The sequence below is a fragment of the Brachypodium distachyon genome, chromosome 2, assembly GCF_000005505.3.
Source record: "Brachypodium distachyon strain Bd21 chromosome 2, Brachypodium_distachyon_v3.0, whole genome shotgun sequence".
NCBI lineage: Eukaryota > Viridiplantae > Streptophyta > Magnoliopsida > Poales > Poaceae > Brachypodium > Brachypodium distachyon.
Genome location: NC_016132.3, coordinates 53,163,637 through 53,184,882, shown reverse-complemented (window position 1 = coordinate 53,184,882; position 21,246 = coordinate 53,163,637). Strand labels below are relative to the sequence as shown.

Here is a 21,246-nt window from a genome sequence, read left to right as displayed (position 1 = left end):
TAGTTAGGAAATCCCTCATTTCCAATATAAACAATTTTTGTAGTTAGAAATCCAACGAAACACCATCTAAGTATTCAGCAATCAATCAATAAATAAACTAATCAAACACCATTCATGTATATCAAAATAATCATCATGCATGTATGCACCGAACCCTACTAATTGGATATGTACAGGTACGATCTTTCCAGGCTATACAAGCAAATCAAGAAGCGGATGCTCCGAGCGTCGATCGCCCGCCGGGGAATCTTGCCCGTCGCCGCCACAGTCCTCCATCATCGGCGGGTAGTTGAGGTCCGGCATGATGACCTCCGGCTGCGTCTCGCCGCAGGCCGGCGCGGCAGTAGCCTGCACGGCCGGCTCGCCCCTGTGGCGGCGCATGTGGCCGCCGAGCGCCTGGCCCATGGAGAACTCGAGGCCGCAGACGGCGCACTCGTGCACCCGCGCCCTGGCGGCGTCCCTCTCGTGCTGATCCTGCTCCTGCTCCTGCTGCAGCAGCATCCGCGCCTGCAGTCGCGTGTGGCTCGTCCGGTGCCCGCCCAGCGCCTGGAACGACGGGAACCGCTTGCTGCACGTCTTGCACTCGAACACGCCCTCCGCAGCCAGCGCCCGCCTCCCCGCCGGCGTCGTCGTCTGCCGCTTATCGGCGTCGGCGGGCGACGACGAGAGCGAGAGCAGCGCGTCGGCGTGCACCCGGAGGCTCTGCTGCTGATCGTTCATCTCCTTGCTCTCCTGCGCTTCCTCTCTCGTCAGCGTCATCGATCACGTACACGAGATGATGTTTAATTTGTAGAAGTACTAATCAATCAACCAACTGAAAATTCCACCCAAGCACGGCGTACATGTGCATATATACGACTGCGCGAGAGCTGCTCTTTGGGGAAAGATGTGATAGAGTCGTCCACGTCAAAGCTGGACGTGCGTGCGAGAACTAGCCAAGAAGCCACACTCAAGCAAGCCAGCTTAGGCTTCTTGGCCACGAGGAAACGCGCGACGAGGTCGCACCCGATCGAGTTCAACGTATATACGTATGGCCAATATATCCAGCGCGCCGTGGCGCCTCGGAGCACATGGTTATGGAAAACTTTGCTGCTTGCTCTTTTCCGCCGCTTCCAGAAGCTGATTCACGGGCCGGGGGCGGGCTAATGGTTATCGGCTGGTCGACCTGGCGTCGCAATCAACCCACGTTAATCATACATACCTACGCGCGGCAACGAGTACACGTAAAAACGAATCCACCTAAGCACGTATACGTATACGTATACGTATGTGACTGCACCCGCGCGCCCGCCGCAGTTTCTTGCGCTTTCGAGTGGTTTCAGTTAGATGCACGGGGAATGAAAGGATCGACCACGTACGTAAGTGAAAGAGGGCGACGCCGCGGGAATTACTTCTTTTTGGCTCTTGCTCTTGCTCCAGAAGATCACTCTCCGTGGTTGTGCTTGCGTTTGCGTGCGTATATGGATCACGTACGTGCGAGTTGCAGGAAGTAATCTCCACCAGTTTGTTGAACTACTTACTTGTTTTTCTTCCACCTGTCTATTTATTCCACCGCACAAGTACATATATATCTTGACCGTTTATTCCGTGCGCGCGTGGACGACGATGTACATATCTTGACGAATGTAAAGTGCACTGACCATCTTCCGCACGTCAGAGGGGTGGCGCTAGATTGGGCGAAAGCGTGAGGCCAACATCTTAACCGATCTGTATTAAATTACAGTCGCACGATCCATAACAAGCTTTGATATAGTCCAATGCGCGGCGTGCGAGGGGACCACGTCGGCGCCGCTCTCTCCTCCGCCTGCTCGCGTGTACCCACAGGACGGCGGCGGCTGGCGGACGTACGTAAGGTGTGATGCACGGATGCGCGAAGCCACGAAACGGGAACCAACCGTTCCACTCCACTCGTGTGGATGGCTGGATATGTATTCAAGATCACACGCAAAATTTCGTTTTCTGGCGCTTGACTTTTCTGTTGTACTCCTGCGGTTTTCTTGGGCGGAAATTAAGCAGGGAGAGCCAAAGCAAGTTTTCCTGAAACGATTTTCTTGGAGTGCTTCACGGGGAAACGCGTACGGTGCAATGCAGAAGTGCAACAGTTCTAACATGGAAGTCTAACATGGAAGAGTCACTGGTACAAGTCAACTAGCTAATAGAGCTTTATCCGATTAGTAGATGGGGATGTCATGTCACGCTGATGCGAGTGACTAGCTAAGCTAAGCTAAGCTAAGCACGGACGATTAAGCTTGTACAATACTGGTCGGTAACTGTAGTCCATACTCCATAGGGTGGTTGGTTGGATACCTGGATACATGTGCTTTGCTTTGCCGTCGTCACGACGGAAGCGAGCGCTCGCAGCTGGATTACAAGTACGTGCAGTCGCATCCATAGATGCAGGTAATGAAGGACATGGAACTATCGAATAAGGGAATATCGGAATACCATATGCCGGGCGGACCTTTTTTCATTCTCATATCTAATTAATTAAGAAGAAGAAAAGAAATACATGCGGTGCCAACTGCCAAGAGCGAAACCTAACACACCTTGGCGTGTGATCGAATTTGACCTGAAGTTTCAGTTCAAGGAAGGGCTTTGAGTGACACGTGTTAACACGTGCTCGAAAAGCCAGAGAGAGAAAGTGTTCGAGAAAGGCAAAGCGAGAAGCTGGACGATCGATGAAAAACTTGGCAGAGTCAGGAGTCTCAAAGAGGATGCAAGAACCACGATTTCGACTAGGTTTCTGCGCACGCCACGATCGAATCCGCAGGCCGCAGCGCGTTGTTGTCTCTAGAGTACACACTACTAGCATGACACTGCCTTCGCTATTTTTGCGCTTCCTTTTCAGAAAAGAAAAATAAACTGTTCATTTGCTATGCTTGACAAGCGACAACTGACAGCTCCGTGGGAGAGTCGACGAAAATTTCGGGCCCTGGCGTGACGGTTTTTTATTTTTTGAGAAAGCGAGACGTGGAATTGTTTGTCTCCATACTTTGCACAGTGAAGAGTGAAGAGACAGGAGCTTGGCCCGGCCTTCTTCCCTAGGCTTATAACCCAAACGATTTATTGGGCCCCTTATTCCATGGGCTGGGCCTGTTGCTTCCAATTCCAGAAAATAATTGAGGGGCCCAAAAAAATTCAGTAAATCAAGGTACTGGAGTAGATCCCCCTAAAAAAAAGGTACTGGAGTAGATTATTTTTCTTCACCTTTTCTTTTACTAAAAGGGACATGGTCTTTTAATGATCACAGGACTAATAGCAAACGCCGGAACGTGGCTTGCGACATCGGCAGGACTCGAGGGTCTTGAGCCAGCTAACCTAAACCGTAAACTTCAAATGTTACCAGGGCACGATATGTGCCACCGTGAGGTGTTCAGTACTGCTGCTACTGCTAGTTTTCTGCAGCTGGGAAAACGAGCATAAGATGCAGAAAAAGAATCAATCGGTCAGTACTCAGCTCAAACGATGGGAACAGGGAAAAGGGTCCTGCTCAGAGATCTTGACCGGGGATGGAGACATATCCCGACTCCACGCGTGCGTGGGAGGTTCGCCCCAGCCGTTCGATCCCCTTTGCTGCCCGTGTGGGGGCCGTTCGGTGCTGCTGCAGCGGTGCTCCACTTTCTGTCTTCCTGTGGCTCAACTCGTCCGGAATCGCCGACTAGATTGGAGTAGATGTTTTCCTTTTCCTCGAAGAAGGACTAGATTGTTATAGATGTACTCCTGTAGCTGTTCTAATTCTTAGCTTAGCCCTTTATGGGAGTTTCCAAACGAGGACGCTAGCCAGTACTAGTACTGAACTGCACATATGGGAGAAGTCTACAACATCAGTCAGACTACCCACTGTCTACGTAACATACGGATAGATAAGATAAGTGCTATAGCAAAAGGTTATGCTAGCCGAAATACGGAGCAGATCGTGCAGGATGCATTGGTGCTCTCGACCACCGTATGCTACTGCTCGATTGATCCGTGGCAGCAATAGCGTCACGAAATGGTCTTGAACGCTCTGGGGGTCTCTGCCATTAATTTCCCTAGCATCTTTCGGGTGGCACCAGACACCGAGTCGGCAAGTCGCACCAAGTGGTGCATGTTATTATGTTAGAGTAAGATAGCTGGTAATATCTGCACCCGAGAGTGGGCTTGCGGCAAGAACCCCACGGAACCGGCAATTCTAAAAAGTCTCTTGTGTCTCCAACACGCCTAGTAAAATTATCAATCTTGCAAGTGCTCAAAATCTTTGAAGAGAGTGGTTGCAAAGAGAAATAATATATTTTCCTGTTCAACAAAAGATGTCTCAAGTTTGTTAAAATTTGAATGTATCTAGACATGACTTAGTGTATAGATGCATTCAAATTTGGTCAAAGTTGAGACATCATTTGTTGGAAGGAGAAAGTATATTATTTTCGCAGCAATATATTACAGAAATGAAAAAGAAGTTCATATGCCAATGAGTTCACTAGAAGCATCTCTACTGACATGATGGCATGTTTAATCAAGGAGAATATAGATAAAACTATGACTACACCTTAGTTAATGCTCCGTTCAGATGTTCTATACGAAAACACATCCAAACAATTAAATCTCAAATAAATAAATACAAAACATTGTTTTAAGCACGATCACATAAGGTTGACGGGTCGTTTCGTTCATTTCTGCCAGAGTCTACACGAACCTCGAATGAATTCAAAAAGGGCTCTAAAGACAACCCAACGACATGTCTATAAATCTGGTAAAATTCCTAAAACTTCATATTTGAGTTTTAAAATATATTCAACTTTGAGGTATTAATTTTCTGGATTTCGAAAATAGCTTTACTAGATTTGAATATTTTCAAATATAGTTTAAGGCACAAAAAATTATTTGGCATCCAAGCAAACTCCAAAGATCTTGAAACTTTGCATGAACTCATTTTATAATAATGCCAGCTTGTATAAATTCTCAAGGTCCAAGGATGATTATTTATGAAGGTTGCTTCGTAGGGTCCAGAGTGAGGGGTTACAATATTTATAAAAAGTTTTAATTCTTAGCCCAAACCGAAATGCATAAACGATGACATGAATGCATGCTTAACCTTAATTAGTCCTGGGGTCATTACAAAACCCAACAAAAAATGCAAGTAACACATGAAACTTCACACCTTCGGTAAGACAACATATCAATCCATTTTGCACTTGTTGTTTTTCTGAGTGTTCCTCTCCTTTGATGATACAAGCATTTTTTTTTGGTAATTTCTCCTGTTTTGAAAAAAAAAATGGTTCAAATTACAAGATATTTTTTCCATGCAACACCCAAATAAGTAAATAAAAGTCGTCCATCTTGCTAGATTCTCCTACTTGCATTGCATTTGCATGCCATCTCATATTCCTCGGACACCAAAATTGTTTCGCTACCCGTGTAGCCACATCCTTCATTGTATCCTCTATATCATGGTCGATGTCGGTAGCGTATCCACAGGGTGGATAGGATGGTCCATGGAACACACCCTCAAATATTTGAAAAAACTTATTTATCATAGCAAGGAAATTAAAATAAAAAATATATAAATAGTGCCATTGCCGAACCACGCTGGCCTATTGGGCTGGGTCTGGGTGAGGTTGAACCGCCGAGTGGATGCAAACAATGAGCTGGGACTTGGCGGGTGTAGGTAGATGTTGTATGTGCCATCCTTTTTAGTATGTTGCATTCGAGCTGAGCTGGATTTTATTACCTTTTCTCTAGAGGAGACGATGGCACCAAAGTTTTTGACGTTTAGCCGAATTGATTTTTGCTAAATCTGTAGCCATGTTGATATGTATATGCAATAATTGTGACTTTATCAGCCATGCGTTACAAGTGCGAAAATTTCGTGTCAGTTTTGTATAGTACTTTGCTTCTAAGATAGGTTTGCACACGAGAAACGGTCAATTCGAGAATTTTCTTTGGCCTTGCCAAGAGGAAGACGGATCTCGTGACGCTCGTCGGGACACTGACAGATGGACCCACATGTAAGAGGCTCCATGTTACCCTTGCCTTGACGCTCCCCTTTCCGGCCAAGAGGATATTTTTTGCATTAGCTAAGCCAGGCTAAGGAAGATGTACAGGCTACCAAGCGTGGATGAACTTTGCATCGTGCTGTCACGAAGGTACGATCGAGGCAACCAAACACAGTCAAAATGAGCCAAAACCTTACATGATAACTTGGCTCTTGCATGCTCTCTCTCACTGGCAGTGTCCCTGGACAAAAATATCAAAACGTAACAGCGGCAGCAATATAGTGCTACTGCCCTGCCCCTGCTGCTGCTGCTCTCTCTTTTATTTAGGCACTGAACAACTGGGTCTTTCCAAGTCATTGCGGGGGTTGCTGCTTTGGTTGCTTCTTTTCTTGATCTCTCCTCCGGAATTTGCTATCTCCTCTCCTTCGCCTCCTCGTCATGGCACCACTGAGGGGGGCCAAGCGGCGCAAGCGGCAACCCGAGAAGGCCCTGCCGGCGGGGGTGATGGCGCCGATGCCCCCGCCGGACGCCGCCGATTGGTGGGACACCTTCGCCCGCAGGCTTGCAGCAGGTATACATGGATACGTTTGTCCTCCTCTCTCTTTCTGTCTCCCTGTTTCGACCACTGTGCTCCTCGTCCTTAACCGTGCCCGTTCCTCGTCCCTCGGCTCGCCGTAACCTCGCGGCCCTCGATGGTTTCCGGTAATGCGTGGTAATCCCTCGCGCTTAGGATTGTTCGTGGATGGGTTCCCCGCTGTTGGATCAGGGAGAGCCGCCGTTGAATTTGCACTGTTCGTGTCCGCACGCGTTCGATGCGTTGCTTAATCTCCTCCATCGGCGGTTCTTAATCTGGGTGGTTAGTGTAATGAATCTGCTTTGTTCGGTGCGTTTATTGGAGGTGGTCGGCGCTTAGGCTCGTGTACGGTGTACAGAGGCATGGGCAATCTCGGGCGAGGTTTTCTAGATTGAGTCTGTGGGTGTTGCTTCGAGGGCCTGGACAATAACAACTTAATACCGCTGCTCTGGTTGGTATCAGTCGAGTATAGGATGTTGGGGGAGAAAAATTAGTTTTGACATTTGTAGTTTTCTTTGGAGTTCATTCCAGATCTATGAAGCATGTGTGCAACGGTGTTTTGGGCGTGATAACTCTGCAGGTGGTGTTGGTTGTCTCCCTTATGTCAACCTGATGCAGAATTGGTTGCTCGATTGTTGACACCTTGATGTCACATGAACTCTCTCTTTTTTCTTTTCTGAAGCATATGGAGTAATTTGTTTTCGTTCAGGAAAAAACTTAATTTCCTGAGGAATTCAGTCAATTGATGTATATGTGGTAGTGGAAAATCACAGCTAGTTCCCCCAATTCCATAGTTTGGTTCTTTATTTGGGGACGAATGCAAAGGGTTGTTAATTCAACACTATTGATAATCATAGACTCATAGTATTCTTGCTACATTTTGGGTAAGGTGACTACTATTTAGAAGCTCGTTACTGTGGCTCGTACAGATCACCAAAGGGTTGAGTGATGTGACTAGCTCAAGTAGCTTAAAGAATTTTCCTGGGGAACTCTTAAACTTCTGGCACTTTGTACTTAATAAAGGAAACTGTTAAATCCAGAGCTACTTTATTAATGGTAACAATGATCTACATGGTTGCATTTTTAGTCTGTCTATTCAATGCAATACTCTCTTATGGTGAAGATAGGTTTTTGCAAGTCCTTAGGCTGAATTTGGAGTCCCTCAAGTTCTAGGTATTGTGTTGTGTGAAATGTACATATCTGTTGAAAATGAGCTTAATCAGTGGAAGCATTGGTACTGATAGTTATGCTTCCATAAATTCCCTTTATGAACAGTGAGAATCTTCTTCTTTTTTCAAATCTTTGGTAAACTCATATGCTACACAAGGTCCCTGTTCAAACTCTGGTATAAACAAGTGTGATTTATCCAGATAGATACATGAATAGTTACAGCATGAGATATTTTAGTTTATTTATTTAACATGGATAGTGTACCTTCAATTGTTGATTTCCTCACAGAAGTTGTTGCTCGTACAATTTGTTTCTCTTAGCGTAACTTTTTCTTATACTAGTTGCCCAGCACATTCATAATTTTATTTAGTTTCCACCAGGTATGCTGATACAGTATCCTTGTCTACGAGTTGGTGGATTTTTATATTTGCACATCCCAGTATTACTGTTCTGCTGCTTTATTATGGGCACCCTCTGGGCTCTGGCCATTCTCTTTAAGATTGCATTCCTTATTCCTTCTAAGTTTTAACTCACCGTAAAACTTATGTGTCTTCTTTGCCAAAAGTCTGCAAAAATTGAGGGATAAGACTTCTCCTAAAGCATGAGAAGGAATTGCATCCTTTGTATTTGAAAATATCTACATTACACCTCACACACAGTTTCTTGTTACAATAAACTTAGATACATTGAGATGATGGGTCTGTAATGCTTTAATCTGTTGTTTGTACAGGACATAAATCCAAAGACTGCCCGGATTTTGAGTCTGTCTTCAAGATGTCGAGGGGGACATTCAACTACATTTGCTCTCTTATTAGTGGGGACTTCACAAGAAAGACGCAGAGTTTCAGAAATTTCAGGTTTGGGGACAAGACGATCCTAGGTGTCGAGGATCAAGTAGCTGTTGCTCTGTTAAGGCTGACTACTGGTGAGCCACTTCTGAGCATAGGGAATCGCTTCGGGATGAACCATTCAGCCATCTCAAACATCACATGGAAGTTTATTGAATCCTTAGAGGATCATGGGATCCGTCATCTGAAGTGGCCTGGTCCTGAGGAGATGGCAACCATCAAAGCAAAGTTTGAAAAGCTCCAGGGCCTCCCCAACTGCTGCGGCGCCATAGACACAACACACATCCTCATGTGCTCTTCAGCTCAGCCTAACAGCAATGTCTGGCTTGACGGCGAGAACAGAAACAGCATGGTCCTGCAGGCCATTGTAGACCCTGACATGCGGTTCAGAGACATTGTCAGTGGTTGGCCGGGGAGCTTGGATGACTCTTGCATTCTGCGCACCTCGGGATTCTACAAGCTGTGTGAGAAAGGTGCAAGGCTGGAGGAGCAAATGGAGCTTCCCGGGGAGCCAGCAGGGTCAGTGGTCAGGGAATACATTATCGGGGATGCAAGCTACCCTCTTCTTCCCTGGCTGATGACTCCATACCAAGAGCATGATCCATCTCCAGCGCAAGTGGAATTCAACAAGAGGCACACCGCAGCAAGAATGGTGGTGCAGGGTGCTATGGCCAGGCTGAAGGAGAGGTGGCAGGTACTCAAGGGAGAGCTCTGGAGGCCCGACAAGCACCGGTTACCGAGGATCATCTATGCCTGCTGCCTGCTCACCAATATCATGATCGATCTCGAGGACACACAGAGAGATAGGACACCGGCATCGCACAACCACGATGTCGGCTACATGCAGCAGTTCAGCAATGTGGCTGTGGACAGTGCGGTCGCACAGAGGGACATGCTTTGCAAGTATGTCAGCAAGCTTGACAGCAAATTGCCGAAATGATTCTGCTTTCCATGCTTCTTCCTGTTTTTTCTCCTTGACATGAAACAAAGGATATCTACAGGTTATAGAATTGTGCTGCGAATCTTGATTACTCTTGAGATAGTGTACTTCAGTCATTTATTGACGTGTCTAATGTATTCCTTTTGAAGTCTTAAGAGTGAATTGCTCAGGTAAGCTGTTTGAAGAGGATGTCGAAAGAAAGTTGAGGAAGGTTGCACCAAGTGTAGCCTCATGTTTGATTTGTTAAGAAATTCTTATGGCTCAACCATTTCTTAGGAACTGTAGGAGCTCATATCTTTGTTTCGATGGGCCTATAAGGCTGTTTTTGGCTTTGAGGTGGATTATGATAATCCAGCTTTTCCAACCATCTTGAGAGTTGTAGGTCACACAAGTCGCGCTGCTGCTCGACGGTAATACAACAAACAGAGTAGAAACAACATGATCTGCTGCACACAAGCTTCTGAAAAATCTTAATAGACTAGTTAACCAGTCGGTCTGCAGATACATCCCAGCAACAAAATGTCGACGGCCACAATAACGGATCAACTCACACACAAAGATTCAGTTCACTTTCTTTCTTTCTCACAAATCGGGCGGACTGAGCTACGGGACCCCATTTCGACAACAGCTCATCGTCAACCTGAAGGATGCCAACCTCTTACTTGAGAAGTGACCTTGCAAAGTGCTCTCTTGCTGTCGCCAGGGCTTGGCTTATTGTCTGCAGGTGGAGGATAGAATCGGTCATTTGGAACTAGAGAAGTTTAAACAGAAAATATGACAGCTGTGTTATACCTGCTCAGTGAATGATCCAGCTCCTTCCAATCCATGACCTGATACCTTCTCAGCTATCAGATTTGCATCTGTTTCAAGAACAATCCTGCACAACCATTCACGAATAATGAAGTATATTGGACCCATTATTTACAGGTCCACAATTCATAACACCGAGCTGATTGAACTGTGAGTACATGAAAATGAACTATTTTTTCTAAAAAAGGATGACAGCTGATTGCCTGCACTAGCTTAACTAGGATACCTTTTTTATGCGATTTACCAAACAATACTGAAAGATGTACAAATCAGGTGTGTGTTGTGTGTTAGTTTCTTGACAACCACACCAGCTACAAGTAATGCCCAACCCTCGAATTGACCATCACAAACTTACGCCCAACACCAAATAAGGAATTGTCTAATGCGTTTCTTGTCTTTTTTATATCAACAACTCTACATGTGTGATAGTAACTGTCAAAGGATTAATGCTAGTTGAATTCCTTTGCCATGATACTAAAAACAAATTTCAAGAAAAATAAAAGCTTAGCATGTGCAAGAACAGGAATTACCCTCCATCAACAACTTCATCAAGGCATAAAAAGATGAGATCAAGATTTTCGAGTGCAGTCCTTTTGTCTACATTGTTTCTGGAATGAGAGAAAATACTCCCTTTGATTAGTAAAGCCAGAGAGAATGGCCTTGCAAATATGGAATGTGACAAACAACAATAAGGAATATTTGTTGGCAAAATTATAGAGGACCTGAGAAGTAGGCCAACAGCATCAGAAAACCCCTGAAGAACTGACGCTAAAATGAGCTCATTCTCCTCATCTCCTCCGGTTACAAAGAAGTGTAGATCTTGGATGAACTTGTAGACAATGATGTAACCATCAAACATTACTACCTCAGCTGCAAAATGGAAGACAGACAATGTAAACTATTGGACATATATAGCTGGATGAATGGACTGTTCAAACTAGCAGCATGTAAATTACATCATTTTCTTGTCAGAGTAACTGAAATTACCAAAACAAATGTTTAACAGAGAAAAGCAGCACATTTAGATGGCATTGTGCATAACTTGGTGTAGTGGTGGATACAGTCTTTCACCACAACTTGAATCCTTGAGTAAATTTTAAGAAAAATACAGAATTCAGATGCCATAATAAAAAGGTAACTTGTTCTTTAAATGCTACACTAGAGCCTAATACTATGTTATAAAATCAGAGGGAAACTTGACCATGAAAGATTAAGTGCAAAAGCAATTGGCAAGGTTGTTGTAAAATCAGAGAGAAACTTGACCATGATAGATTAAAGGCGAAAGCAGGTTATAACACAATGCAAAATATATGGACCACCGACTAACATGCTGCTGGGGAAAAAAGGGAGCACAGAAAGTTGACTGACTAACATCCTTGTCCAAAGCAGCAAGAGAAGGATTAAAAGGGACGGCACAATGGCCCAACAATAACATACACATGAATATACCCCTTAAAGGCTGGAACTAGACAAACCGTTGACAATAACAGTGTAAAAACAGTATAAAAAGGTATACCTATTTGGTTTGTTGCTAGCTGCTAATCAATATTCTCAGGAACATGGCGGTCATTGTACACAATAAAAGCGCTCCATCAAGACAACATAAACTCGTTTTTACTTCCAATGCACAAAGATAATGAGAAGTACCACACTTAAATTTTTTACTGGGAAATCACCTTCTGTTCTAGCACTCGTTTTCTGGGTCTTCACAAAGACTGACTTCTCGAAAGCTAACTTGGAAGACACGGAGGGCCATTCATCGCTGTAGTACTTCACGGCCACGCGCTTCCCTTCGGAATCCAGCACAAGAATGTTCTTAACCGAAGGGCAGGACCCCTGCACGGGCAGAGATCAAAGCCAACACTTCTTAGAAATTACTCCGAGGCAAAATTTGGGAAACTAAAACTTGCAGAACGGCTAATTTCGCTGAGAAGAAGATAAAGAGTGCAGGAGAAATACTGGATTCTACCATCATAAACCCTAAGTAACCGAAGAAACAGAGACGCGTGCGGTAAAATTCTGCGAGAGAAGAGAGCGGGTGAAGGGATTACCATCTCGGAAAGGTAGATTTGCGAGCGTGGGGAAAGAAGCGAGTGATGGCCTGAGGGATTGCGTCGCCGATTGCTGTGCTGTGCAAGCGCAAGGGCAGGGAAGGCGACCAAGACGAACAGAAATGACAACGAGGAGAAGTTCTTATTTTGCCCTTTCGTGTAAATATTCCGATTTTTCTTTAGGTTCATTCGTTGTAATATCTGGACCCGGCCCAAACTATGGCCCATCCTTGTTGGGCTAACATGGCCTATGGGCTGCAGTTCAGTATCTCTCAACACACGGGCCGAGACTCTTGTCCCAAATGTTACTCTTTTTTGTTCAGTTTTTTTTTCCTGCAAAGAACAAAGGAGTGGAATAGCGCCCGACCGTGCGCCCTACCGTCCGCGCGCGCGACGCAGTTCGCGCTGTACCCCCAGCGCGCGAAGCTATTTGGCTATTTGCGCTTTGTTAACTGCCGGCCATTAGCCTAACCGCATGTAAATGAGCAACTGCAATGCCCACGCCTTTGATTCTTTGATTGCATGCATCGCATCATGCAAGTGCCTGCACACACCCTCACATTGCCATGCATTGTGCTACCATAGTAATCCATGTTACACGTATACAAATACATTTATATTAGCTTGAAGAGAGAGAAGAGGGCATAACCCATAATTCTAATTTTTTTTATGTGCGGGACTTGACTGCGACGGTCGCGCGCTAGCGAGCTGGCACGACGGCCCGCAGCGTGGGGGCGTGGGGGCGGTCGGCGGCTGGGACGGCGCACGACAACAGTTCAACGTGCAGCAGGGGAGGTGGCTCGGCATGAGGCTTCAGTTGCGCGACGTCGAGGCGCGGCTGTGGGCAGGCGGCAGTGCCCACGCACGACGGTTGGCCGTGATAAAAGAGAATAGAAAAGTTTAAAAAAAATCAAAAGGTATCTCGATTTGTTTTCGTCGAACCAACTCATACTTATGACACGTGGAACTAAACATTTGGCCGAAAACTATCACCGCGAATTATAACCCATTGTTGAATCCAAATGACATCTCTAATGAACACAAAATAACCGTCTCCATCCATTTTCAGTCAAAATCTACCACCTAGCACTACATGTCGCATCTCCGACGCTTCAAATTGAGCTACGGTGTCCATTTTGAACAAATCTCACACATGCCTCATCTCCCTTCGTCTCTAATGTAAAAAAATATCACCACTAAAGAGCACAAATTGTCACCCCCGCTTAATACAAATTGCCACCATAATTAGCACAAATTGCCATCCTAATTAACACAAAGTGCCATCCTAGTTTAAATTAAATTGCCACCCAGAATGAATATAAATTGCCATCCCCAGTGATCACAGATTACCACCCGTAATGAACACAAAATGCTACTTACTGGTGTTTACAAATTGCTGTCCCGTAATGAACACAAATTGCCATTCCTAGTGATCACAAATGGCCACCCATAATGAACACAAATTGCCACTCCTGGCGATCACAAATGGCCACCCGTAATGAACACAAATTGCCACTCCTGGCGATCACAAATGGCCACCCGTAATGAACACAAATTGCCACCACCAGTGATCACAAATCACCCCCATAGTGAACACAAATTATCATGTACATCCATTTCAGTCAAATCTATCATCCATCACGGCATCTCGTATCGTCTTCACTCCAATTGAGGTAATGTACATTCAAACGACCACACACAAATCATATTTTCATGTAGCCCCTAACGAACACAAAGTGCAAACTCTATCGATAAATTGCCACTCGTAGTAAACAAAAATAACCATCTGCACCAATTTATATTAATTAAATTACCATCCCTAATGCACATGAGTTGCCAGCATTCCGCCACAGGAAGGAAGGGCATCAACACCCCGTGGATGCCGACCACCTCCTTCGCCGATAGCACCGACAAGCTGCCCCTTGAGGCGTACACGACATAACGTGGTAAGCGCGTGTCCAGCCGCCTGGAGCAGTCCTCTGGCGCCCTGATCATGTCGCCGTGTCGGCGCGGGGATCACATCCGGGAGGACGTGTCCTCCTCCTCCTCAAGGTCGACGAGAGGACCCACAGGGATCACGTCCGGGACCGCGTCCACCGCAGCTTGCTCCAGCTCGGTAAAGGAGTTGAAGGCGGTAAGGAGCGAGGCAGCAGCAACGGTCACCGCGGGGGCCAGTGCGCGGCGGGTGCGCTCCGTGGCAGGGACAGCCCCGGCAGCGTGCGCAGCTAGACGCTCGCTGGCGGGGAGCAGTGCACGGCGGCAGCTGGGGCAGCGCGCGGTGGGGGCGAGGGACAGCGCGATTACGCTCGGAGGCGGCGAGGGGCAGCGCAGCATGGAAGCAGCACGCGGCGGGGGCGCTCGGTGGCGCGGAAACGGCGCTCGGCGGCGGCCGGGGCGGCGCGGACGGCGCGTGGCGGTGGACGCGGCTGGGGCAGCGCGGACGGCGCGCGGCGCGCGTCGGGGCAGGGCGGTGCTCGGCGGCGACAGGGGCGGCGAGCGCAGCGCACGGCGGCAGCGGGAGCAGCGCGCGACGTGGGCGAGCGCGCGCGGCGTGCGGCTGGGGCGGGGCAGCGCGAGGTGCAGTCGGGGGCGGGGGCAGCCCGCGGCAGCGGCGGGCGTCAGGCGAGGAGATCGAGGGCCAGCATCGCGTCGCGCTAGGAGGTTCCAGGGAGAACGTTCGCTCTATATAATTTCCGAAGAACAAAACTCCTCTAAAAAAGAAGTCCACACAGAGTGAGAGACCCACTAACACACCTCATGCTCACAAGTCCGGGTGGGCGTTCGGTTATACCCGAAATTTCGGTTCGGTTTTTTAAATATGAGGACCGAAGTTATCTTAAAAATTTTGAGAACCGAAAATTCGGTTCGGTTTTCGGTTCGGAACCGAACTAACCGAAATTGTGTTTACGGCAAAAAAAATAATGAAAACAAATTTAGTTCAATCTTCTACTTACAACAGAAAATAGATTTAAGTTACATGCAAAAATAAACACATAATCTTTTGTTACACAGACATGTAATGAGTAAATATCATCTAACATGCAATGAAAACATTAAATTTTAAAGTTGCAGCAATGAACTTCGGTTTTTCGGGTTTTTTCGGTTAACCGAGGCAAGAGACCGAATTAACCGAACAGACTTCGGTTTTTTGAGTTTGCTGACCGAAGTTTTAAACGGTTCTTCGGTTTCGGTCCAATCAGCTTCGGTTTCCGGTTCTTCGGTGACCGGTTTCGGTTTCTCGGTTTTTATGCCCACCCCTACTCACAAGTCACAACACCGAGCAAACATAAGTACTCCGTGTTTTCTATTTTTCTACACGTGCTGGTATACTGAAGGATCAAGAAAGTTTTATACACGAGCATTTGTTAATTTGTATTATGACCAAGTATGGGACACTCATCGACACAGAACAACTTTCGACTCCCCCGGAAGAAGACGGCAAAATCTGGACAGCAGTCAGAAAAGTAAACCGAATCAACTCCGGATATAAACTGATCTGGTAGTCCTACCCCGTGTGTTGACTTCTTTTCCCAGATGGATTAGCCAGTCAGCAGTACTACTAATCTGTATACTCACTTCAACACTCGACAGCGGCACCGGATCTTCTGATGTCGATCTTCCAAATGTGTTCGTTTACACGCAGACAGGACGGAACTTGGTTTCTCTTGACTAGTACACATCCTAATTAACCTTATGAAGCACAAAAGAGACTTGGAGTTGGATCATTCTACTGGAAAATACAGTCATGGAACTAGATACAAGTCCCGGCATTTGCACGTCTTAGTTGGAGTTGGATTATTCTCCCGACAAATACAGTCATTGAACTAGACAGGTTCCGGCTTTTGCACGTCTTAATTGGTTGGAGATCTGTACATAAGTTGCATACTACTACTATTCCGGAGACAATTGTGCAGCAAAAGTTAAACGAGAAAGAGAGAAATATCCACATGTATTCTCGATTTGTTTTGATGGAAGGTGAACGGCAAAAAGTGTGTTCAACATCAATATTTTGAGAAGGAGCTCAACATCAATATTTGCTCTAGTTTACCTAGAAATAGAATTAATCCAGAAATTATACGGCGCGCCAAATTATACACAGGAAGCGTCAGCAAGAGAGCTGCCGCTTTAGCAAAACCGAAAACTGCATGCCCCGGCCGACAACGGGTTTCATGCCGTCCACGACGCCGGAACCTAATCAACCTTACGGGCCTTTTGTTTTTGCGCAGAATATTCTGCTGCGTCATTTTGCTCCTAGATCACCATCATGCATGTATGAGTATAACCTTGGTTCTCACATCAATTGTTGTGTTGTTCGCCATTAACAAATTAAACTCTGGCCTGAGATTGCGATGCCACGTCCGATGTACGTAATTCCAGGCACATAGATAGATCTTGATTTGACAGTCGGTCGCAGCTGCCGTGACAGACACATTCCCTCGTTTGATTTTGACTCGGCAAGTAGAGTGAGTAGCTAGCTTAACTTGACAAAACAAGCATCGAAGAAACGAACACATGTGTGAACATATATACCTCTTCACATGATCAATCTCATTCTCACCGCTAATCTACGCATACATTGTACTCCCTCCGTTCCTAAATACTTGTCGATGTTTTAGTTCAAATTTGCACTAAAACAGCGACAAGTATTTAGAAACGGAGAGAGTACATTTTTATTTTTATACGGAGTATTATCTTTCTACCACATACAACGAACCATGCTCGAGCTAGGAAACGCGCCACCACCAACAAACCTTAAGCGCACCACCAACAAAGTTATCAAAATTGTGTAAACCATATTCTGGCAAACATTGCTAGAGTTAATAAGCGTACTGGTAGCTGGGTTAGACATGGTCCGGATGACATCATGGCTGCTGTTGACGCTGATTGTATAAACTCAGTTGATTAATGAAATTTATTTTTAAAAAAAACCTTAAGCGTAATAGTTAGGCAAAGGGCTAGAAGAATTCCGTCCAGAACTGCAGATAACCTTTGGCGACCTAGCTAGTTAAGCCATTGACCCATATATGAAAGCTTTTTTCTTCGGCCCCGGGCTCCCGGCTGGACTGCATGAACTCGATCGATCTATACTGTCTTTTCTCTTTTTGCTATAAGAATCGATCTATACTGTGGACTCCAAATTCCAAGGTCCAGATCATATATGGCGCGTGCGGCGTTGTTCTTGGCTAGCACGTGCCAGTTAAGGCCGATATATTGCGTTCTTGTGGATCACGCCTCGTCGGACCAGTCGCCATTCGCCACAGGTGTTCCTGGGGAGTACTTTTTCTTTCCTTGAAAAGGATTTATTTTCCATCGACTACAAGCTGGTTATTCAAGCAACCAGAATGGAACAAAAAAAGAAAACAAACGCAAGACACCTGAGTCACTAACAATTCCATTGCAGAAGTCGCACGATTGAATATGCCGAGCTGACTTTTTGCACTCGGCCAGAATCGTGCAGCCCTTGCCTTGCTATAGTATGCAGCTGTGGATCTAGCTCGATTCCTCTACATATGCAAGCATGATCTAGCTCGCTCGTGATAGCTAGCATGTACTAATAAAAAATTTAGTTCAACGAGCACGTCCGATGAATCGTGCCGGGTTGTTGTTGTGTGTTGCTGAATGTAGGCACACGCTGAGTTAGTCGTCAGTGAGTTGTTGGCCCGAGTCCAAGATTTTGTTAAAACGTGCAGGGATGGTTGGTGACGCTAGCTAGGACTACTTTGTGAAAGCATGAGTCACGCATCATGCTAGCTAAGCCAGGAGTCGGTCTACACGTACAATTAAAGTTATAAGGTGCTTGTGTTGACAAATTTAATAGAAAAATGGTAGATCGATGCGCATTGGAGCCACACGAATCGCGAAAGAACATTATTTTTGTCTGTGGTCGGTATACCACCTACTGATATGTTTTTTTAAAAAATTTGGTTTAATTTTGGACGTCAAAACAATTAAAACATGTCAAAACTATTGCAACAACTCTTTGTTAATGTAATGAAATCTCTATTTACACTAATAAGAGGAAATATTGCATTGGACTCCCATGGTCTGACGTATATGTATGTCTAATTTAGTAATTTATGGGCAGGAAATGCTTAGTTAGAAGGGACCAACTGCGAGCCAAACAAAATACACATTACTTCTGCTTCAGCACACTCCTTCTCTTCCAAAATCAAACACGACTCACATTGCATGGTCAATTTAGAATTTATAAGAATTTATAAGTCGCTCGCTCTCTGTCTCCAGCGCCTGCTCTTTGCCTCACTCTCTCTTCCGCGTCTGCCCCACTCCTGACGCTGGCGGGACATGAGAAAAATAGATTTTTTTTATTTAATTGGTTTTTACCATTATAAAAAGTCTACAGTACCCTTTTGAGTTCCTTTTTCTTTCCGATCAATCGGTCAAAATGGTTTTGCCGCCGAGACCGGGACTGCACCCTACCTAACGACGATAGAAGCATCACTTGTCTTGAATCACCAAACCTGTGCAGCCTAGCTTCATCTTTCTATTTTTCCTTCTGTCCTTTTCCACTTAATTGGCCGGATTAGTCAATCAGTTGGCACCAAAATCCACACATGCCTGATACGGTTTGCCTCCGAGGTTAGGTGTACTATTTCACAAGTTCTGAAAGTCTACTCCTGCATATACATGGGCGCAAAGCTAAGAACGCGAGCTAACCTACAATTGACATTTGACTCGATCGGCTGCTGCATGCGAAGTTTAGCTAGTTCGCGGAAGCTCGGCATTAGTTGTTCGATGCCACACACCACACACAGAGATCAAATAAAAAGACCTAATTAAGTTCATTATACAAAGAATTGCAAGGGTTTACTTTACTGAAAGCATGAACATTGCCAGTCAAACGTGGACGCTGCCGATTAGCAGCCAGCCACAATTAACAACTAACGATCCATCGAGCAGCAGCCTGAGCACAAACATTATCTGGCCTAGAGACTGCTATGATCAAGTTTGTAAACTAATCCACGTGCTCCCTTTGATTCTAAATTATTGACTCAAATTTGTCAAATATGGATGTATCTATTTTAAAAAACGTCTAGATACAAATACATGTAATATTTCGATAACAATTTAGGATTGGAGGAAGAAGAATTCAGCCTGATCATCTGAACAGGGACATATGCCTGCCGCTGCTCGTTCCAGACGATTGAATTAATCGAGTCGAGTCGTGTCGATCCGCCCGCCCGGCCAAGTCGCCACAATAAATTCCATTACTGTACGTAGGCAATGCAGAGCGAAGCCCGGCCAGGAAGGAAGGATCAGAGGAAGCTAGCAGAAGCGAGTACTAGTGATGTACACCAACCAAGTGTGAAATACTGGAAACCCGTGCCGGTCTCGCGGATCGGTCGAAATCGTCGCGCGCGGCGGGGAGAAGTAAAACAAGCCGAACGGAATCGAAAACAAAGCTAGCCTAGCCAGGACACGGACGCCACCTGCGCACACGTACGTACGTCACTGGCGACTAGCTAGGCATCACACGCAAGACGCACCGCACCGCTGAGGAGGCTGGCTTGGCCTGGCCCGTGCTGCAGTCTGGAGTAATTACTTTGTGCTTAGCCAGCCGCTCTAGAAGAGCGGGTCATCTGGCTGGAACACACACACATGTTGACTAGACTTGCTAGCAGCGGAAGTCGCCTGAAAAAGGTTGGAACGAACGCATAGTACCCGGGTACTTGGAGCAGTAGTACGTACTGCTACTGTAGTAACTAATCTCTCTCAGACATCGCGCGGTCAAAAGCTCGGAAAAGTACTACACACACACGTCCACGTCTAGAAAAAAGCCGTACATACGTTTATTCGAAACCCAACAACAGCCACTGGCTAGCCACCAGTAGTCGTCGTGCCGGGCCGTTAATCCCTACGTGCCACCAAACACCGAGCTACGCTGGACTGTATATATAGGAGCCATCGGCCATACGAGCCATATCCGCAATTGCATTTCACAGTACAGATAAAGAAGGCAAGCTAGCCGCGAAGTTGATAGATACTACTGCGACTTTTGATTATCTGCTGCTTGCTTCCGTTTTTCGGATAGCGCGCGCGATCGATCGAGAGAGAGCCATGAGCAAGAGGGGCAGGGGCGTGTGGGAGATGGACACCGCCCGCGTGCTCATGCTCCTGGCGCAGCACCACCAACACCAACAGCAGCAGCAGCAACAGGCGCCGCTGGCGATGCGCGGGCGCGTGTTCGAGTGCAAGACGTGCAGCCGGCAGTTCCCGACATTCCAGGCGCTCGGGGGCCACCGCGCCAGCCACAAGCGCCCCAGGCTCCTGCAGCAGCAGCAGCAGCCCCAGAACGCGCTCGTGAACGACGCGGCAGCGCTCTGCCTGGGGCGGCAGATCACGCTGCCGCGGCAGCCGCAGCAGATGCCGGTGCCGGCAAAGCCCAGGGCGCACGAGTGCCCCGTGTGCGGGCTCGAGTTCGCCGTCGGGCAGGCGCTGGGCGGCCACATGCGCAGGCACCGCGCCGAGGCCGACGCGCCCACCAGCGGCTGCAAGGCGGCGGCGCCTGAGACGCCGACGGCCTGCTGCGACGCCGACGGCGGGATCTGCCTGGACTTGAACCTGACGCCGTCGGAGAACTGCGCCAAGTGCCGGAGCGTGGCGGCGGGGCTCGGCGCCCGGCAGGGTGTGCCTAAAGCGCTAGCCATGTTGGACTGCTCGCTTTGAGCGTTTCGATCGGCGCACTGCTAAACTGTTCTATTGATTTTTTGACCCTTTTTCATTTTGTTACATTTTGTAAGTTTGGGGGTTCTTTTTCATCATGTCCGATATAGATGTCCATAGGCCGGTGTTTTTTTATAATCAAACATGAACTTTTTTTTGTATTTCCTTTTGTAAATAATACTTCATGAAATTTACTTCC

At 46.6% G+C, this 21,246-nt stretch overlaps 4 protein-coding genes across 5 annotated transcripts; 2 read left to right on the top strand and 2 right to left on the bottom strand.

Annotated features, from left to right (window-relative positions):
• Window positions 1–67: 67 nt before the first annotated feature.
• Window positions 68–1,033, bottom strand: LOC100822532 (zinc finger protein ZAT11). Its single transcript, XM_003567210.4, has one exon. It carries the CDS (start codon window positions 757–759, stop codon window positions 193–195), a length of 567 nt encoding a protein of 188 aa, XP_003567258.1. The 5' UTR covers window positions 760–1,033; the 3' UTR covers window positions 68–192.
• Window positions 1,034–6,290: 5,257 nt separating this feature from the next.
• LOC100838456 (protein ALP1-like) lies at window positions 6,291–9,783 on the top strand. 2 transcript variants are annotated; one of them, XM_003564525.4, is made up of 2 exons: window positions 6,291–6,543; window positions 8,447–9,783. In XM_003564525.4, the coding sequence occupies exons 1-2, from the start codon at window positions 6,411–6,413 to the stop codon at window positions 9,502–9,504; spliced, it is 1,191 nt and encodes a 396-aa protein (XP_003564573.1). In that variant the 5' UTR covers window positions 6,291–6,410; the 3' UTR covers window positions 9,505–9,783. The 2 variants fall into 2 exon arrangements, with proteins under 2 accessions (XP_003564573.1, XP_024315405.1); XM_024459637.1 differs by lacking the exon at window positions 6,291–6,543 and adding an exon at window positions 6,663–6,684.
• Window positions 9,784–9,948: 165 nt separating this feature from the next.
• On the bottom strand, window positions 9,949–12,520 carry LOC100838162 (coatomer subunit zeta-3). The gene is made up of 6 exons (XM_003564524.4): window positions 12,366–12,520; window positions 11,991–12,150; window positions 11,037–11,184; window positions 10,845–10,922; window positions 10,297–10,381; window positions 9,949–10,222 (listed from the first exon to the last, which is right to left on the bottom strand). The coding sequence occupies exons 1-6, from the start codon at window positions 12,366–12,368 to the stop codon at window positions 10,163–10,165; spliced, it is 534 nt and encodes a 177-aa protein (XP_003564572.1). The 5' UTR covers window positions 12,369–12,520; the 3' UTR covers window positions 9,949–10,162.
• Window positions 12,521–20,315: 7,795 nt separating this feature from the next.
• On the top strand, window positions 20,316–21,246 carry LOC100822222 (zinc finger protein ZAT12). The gene has a single exon (XM_003567209.4). The coding sequence runs from the start codon at window positions 20,442–20,444 to the stop codon at window positions 21,048–21,050; it is 609 nt and encodes a 202-aa protein (XP_003567257.1). The 5' UTR covers window positions 20,316–20,441; the 3' UTR covers window positions 21,051–21,246.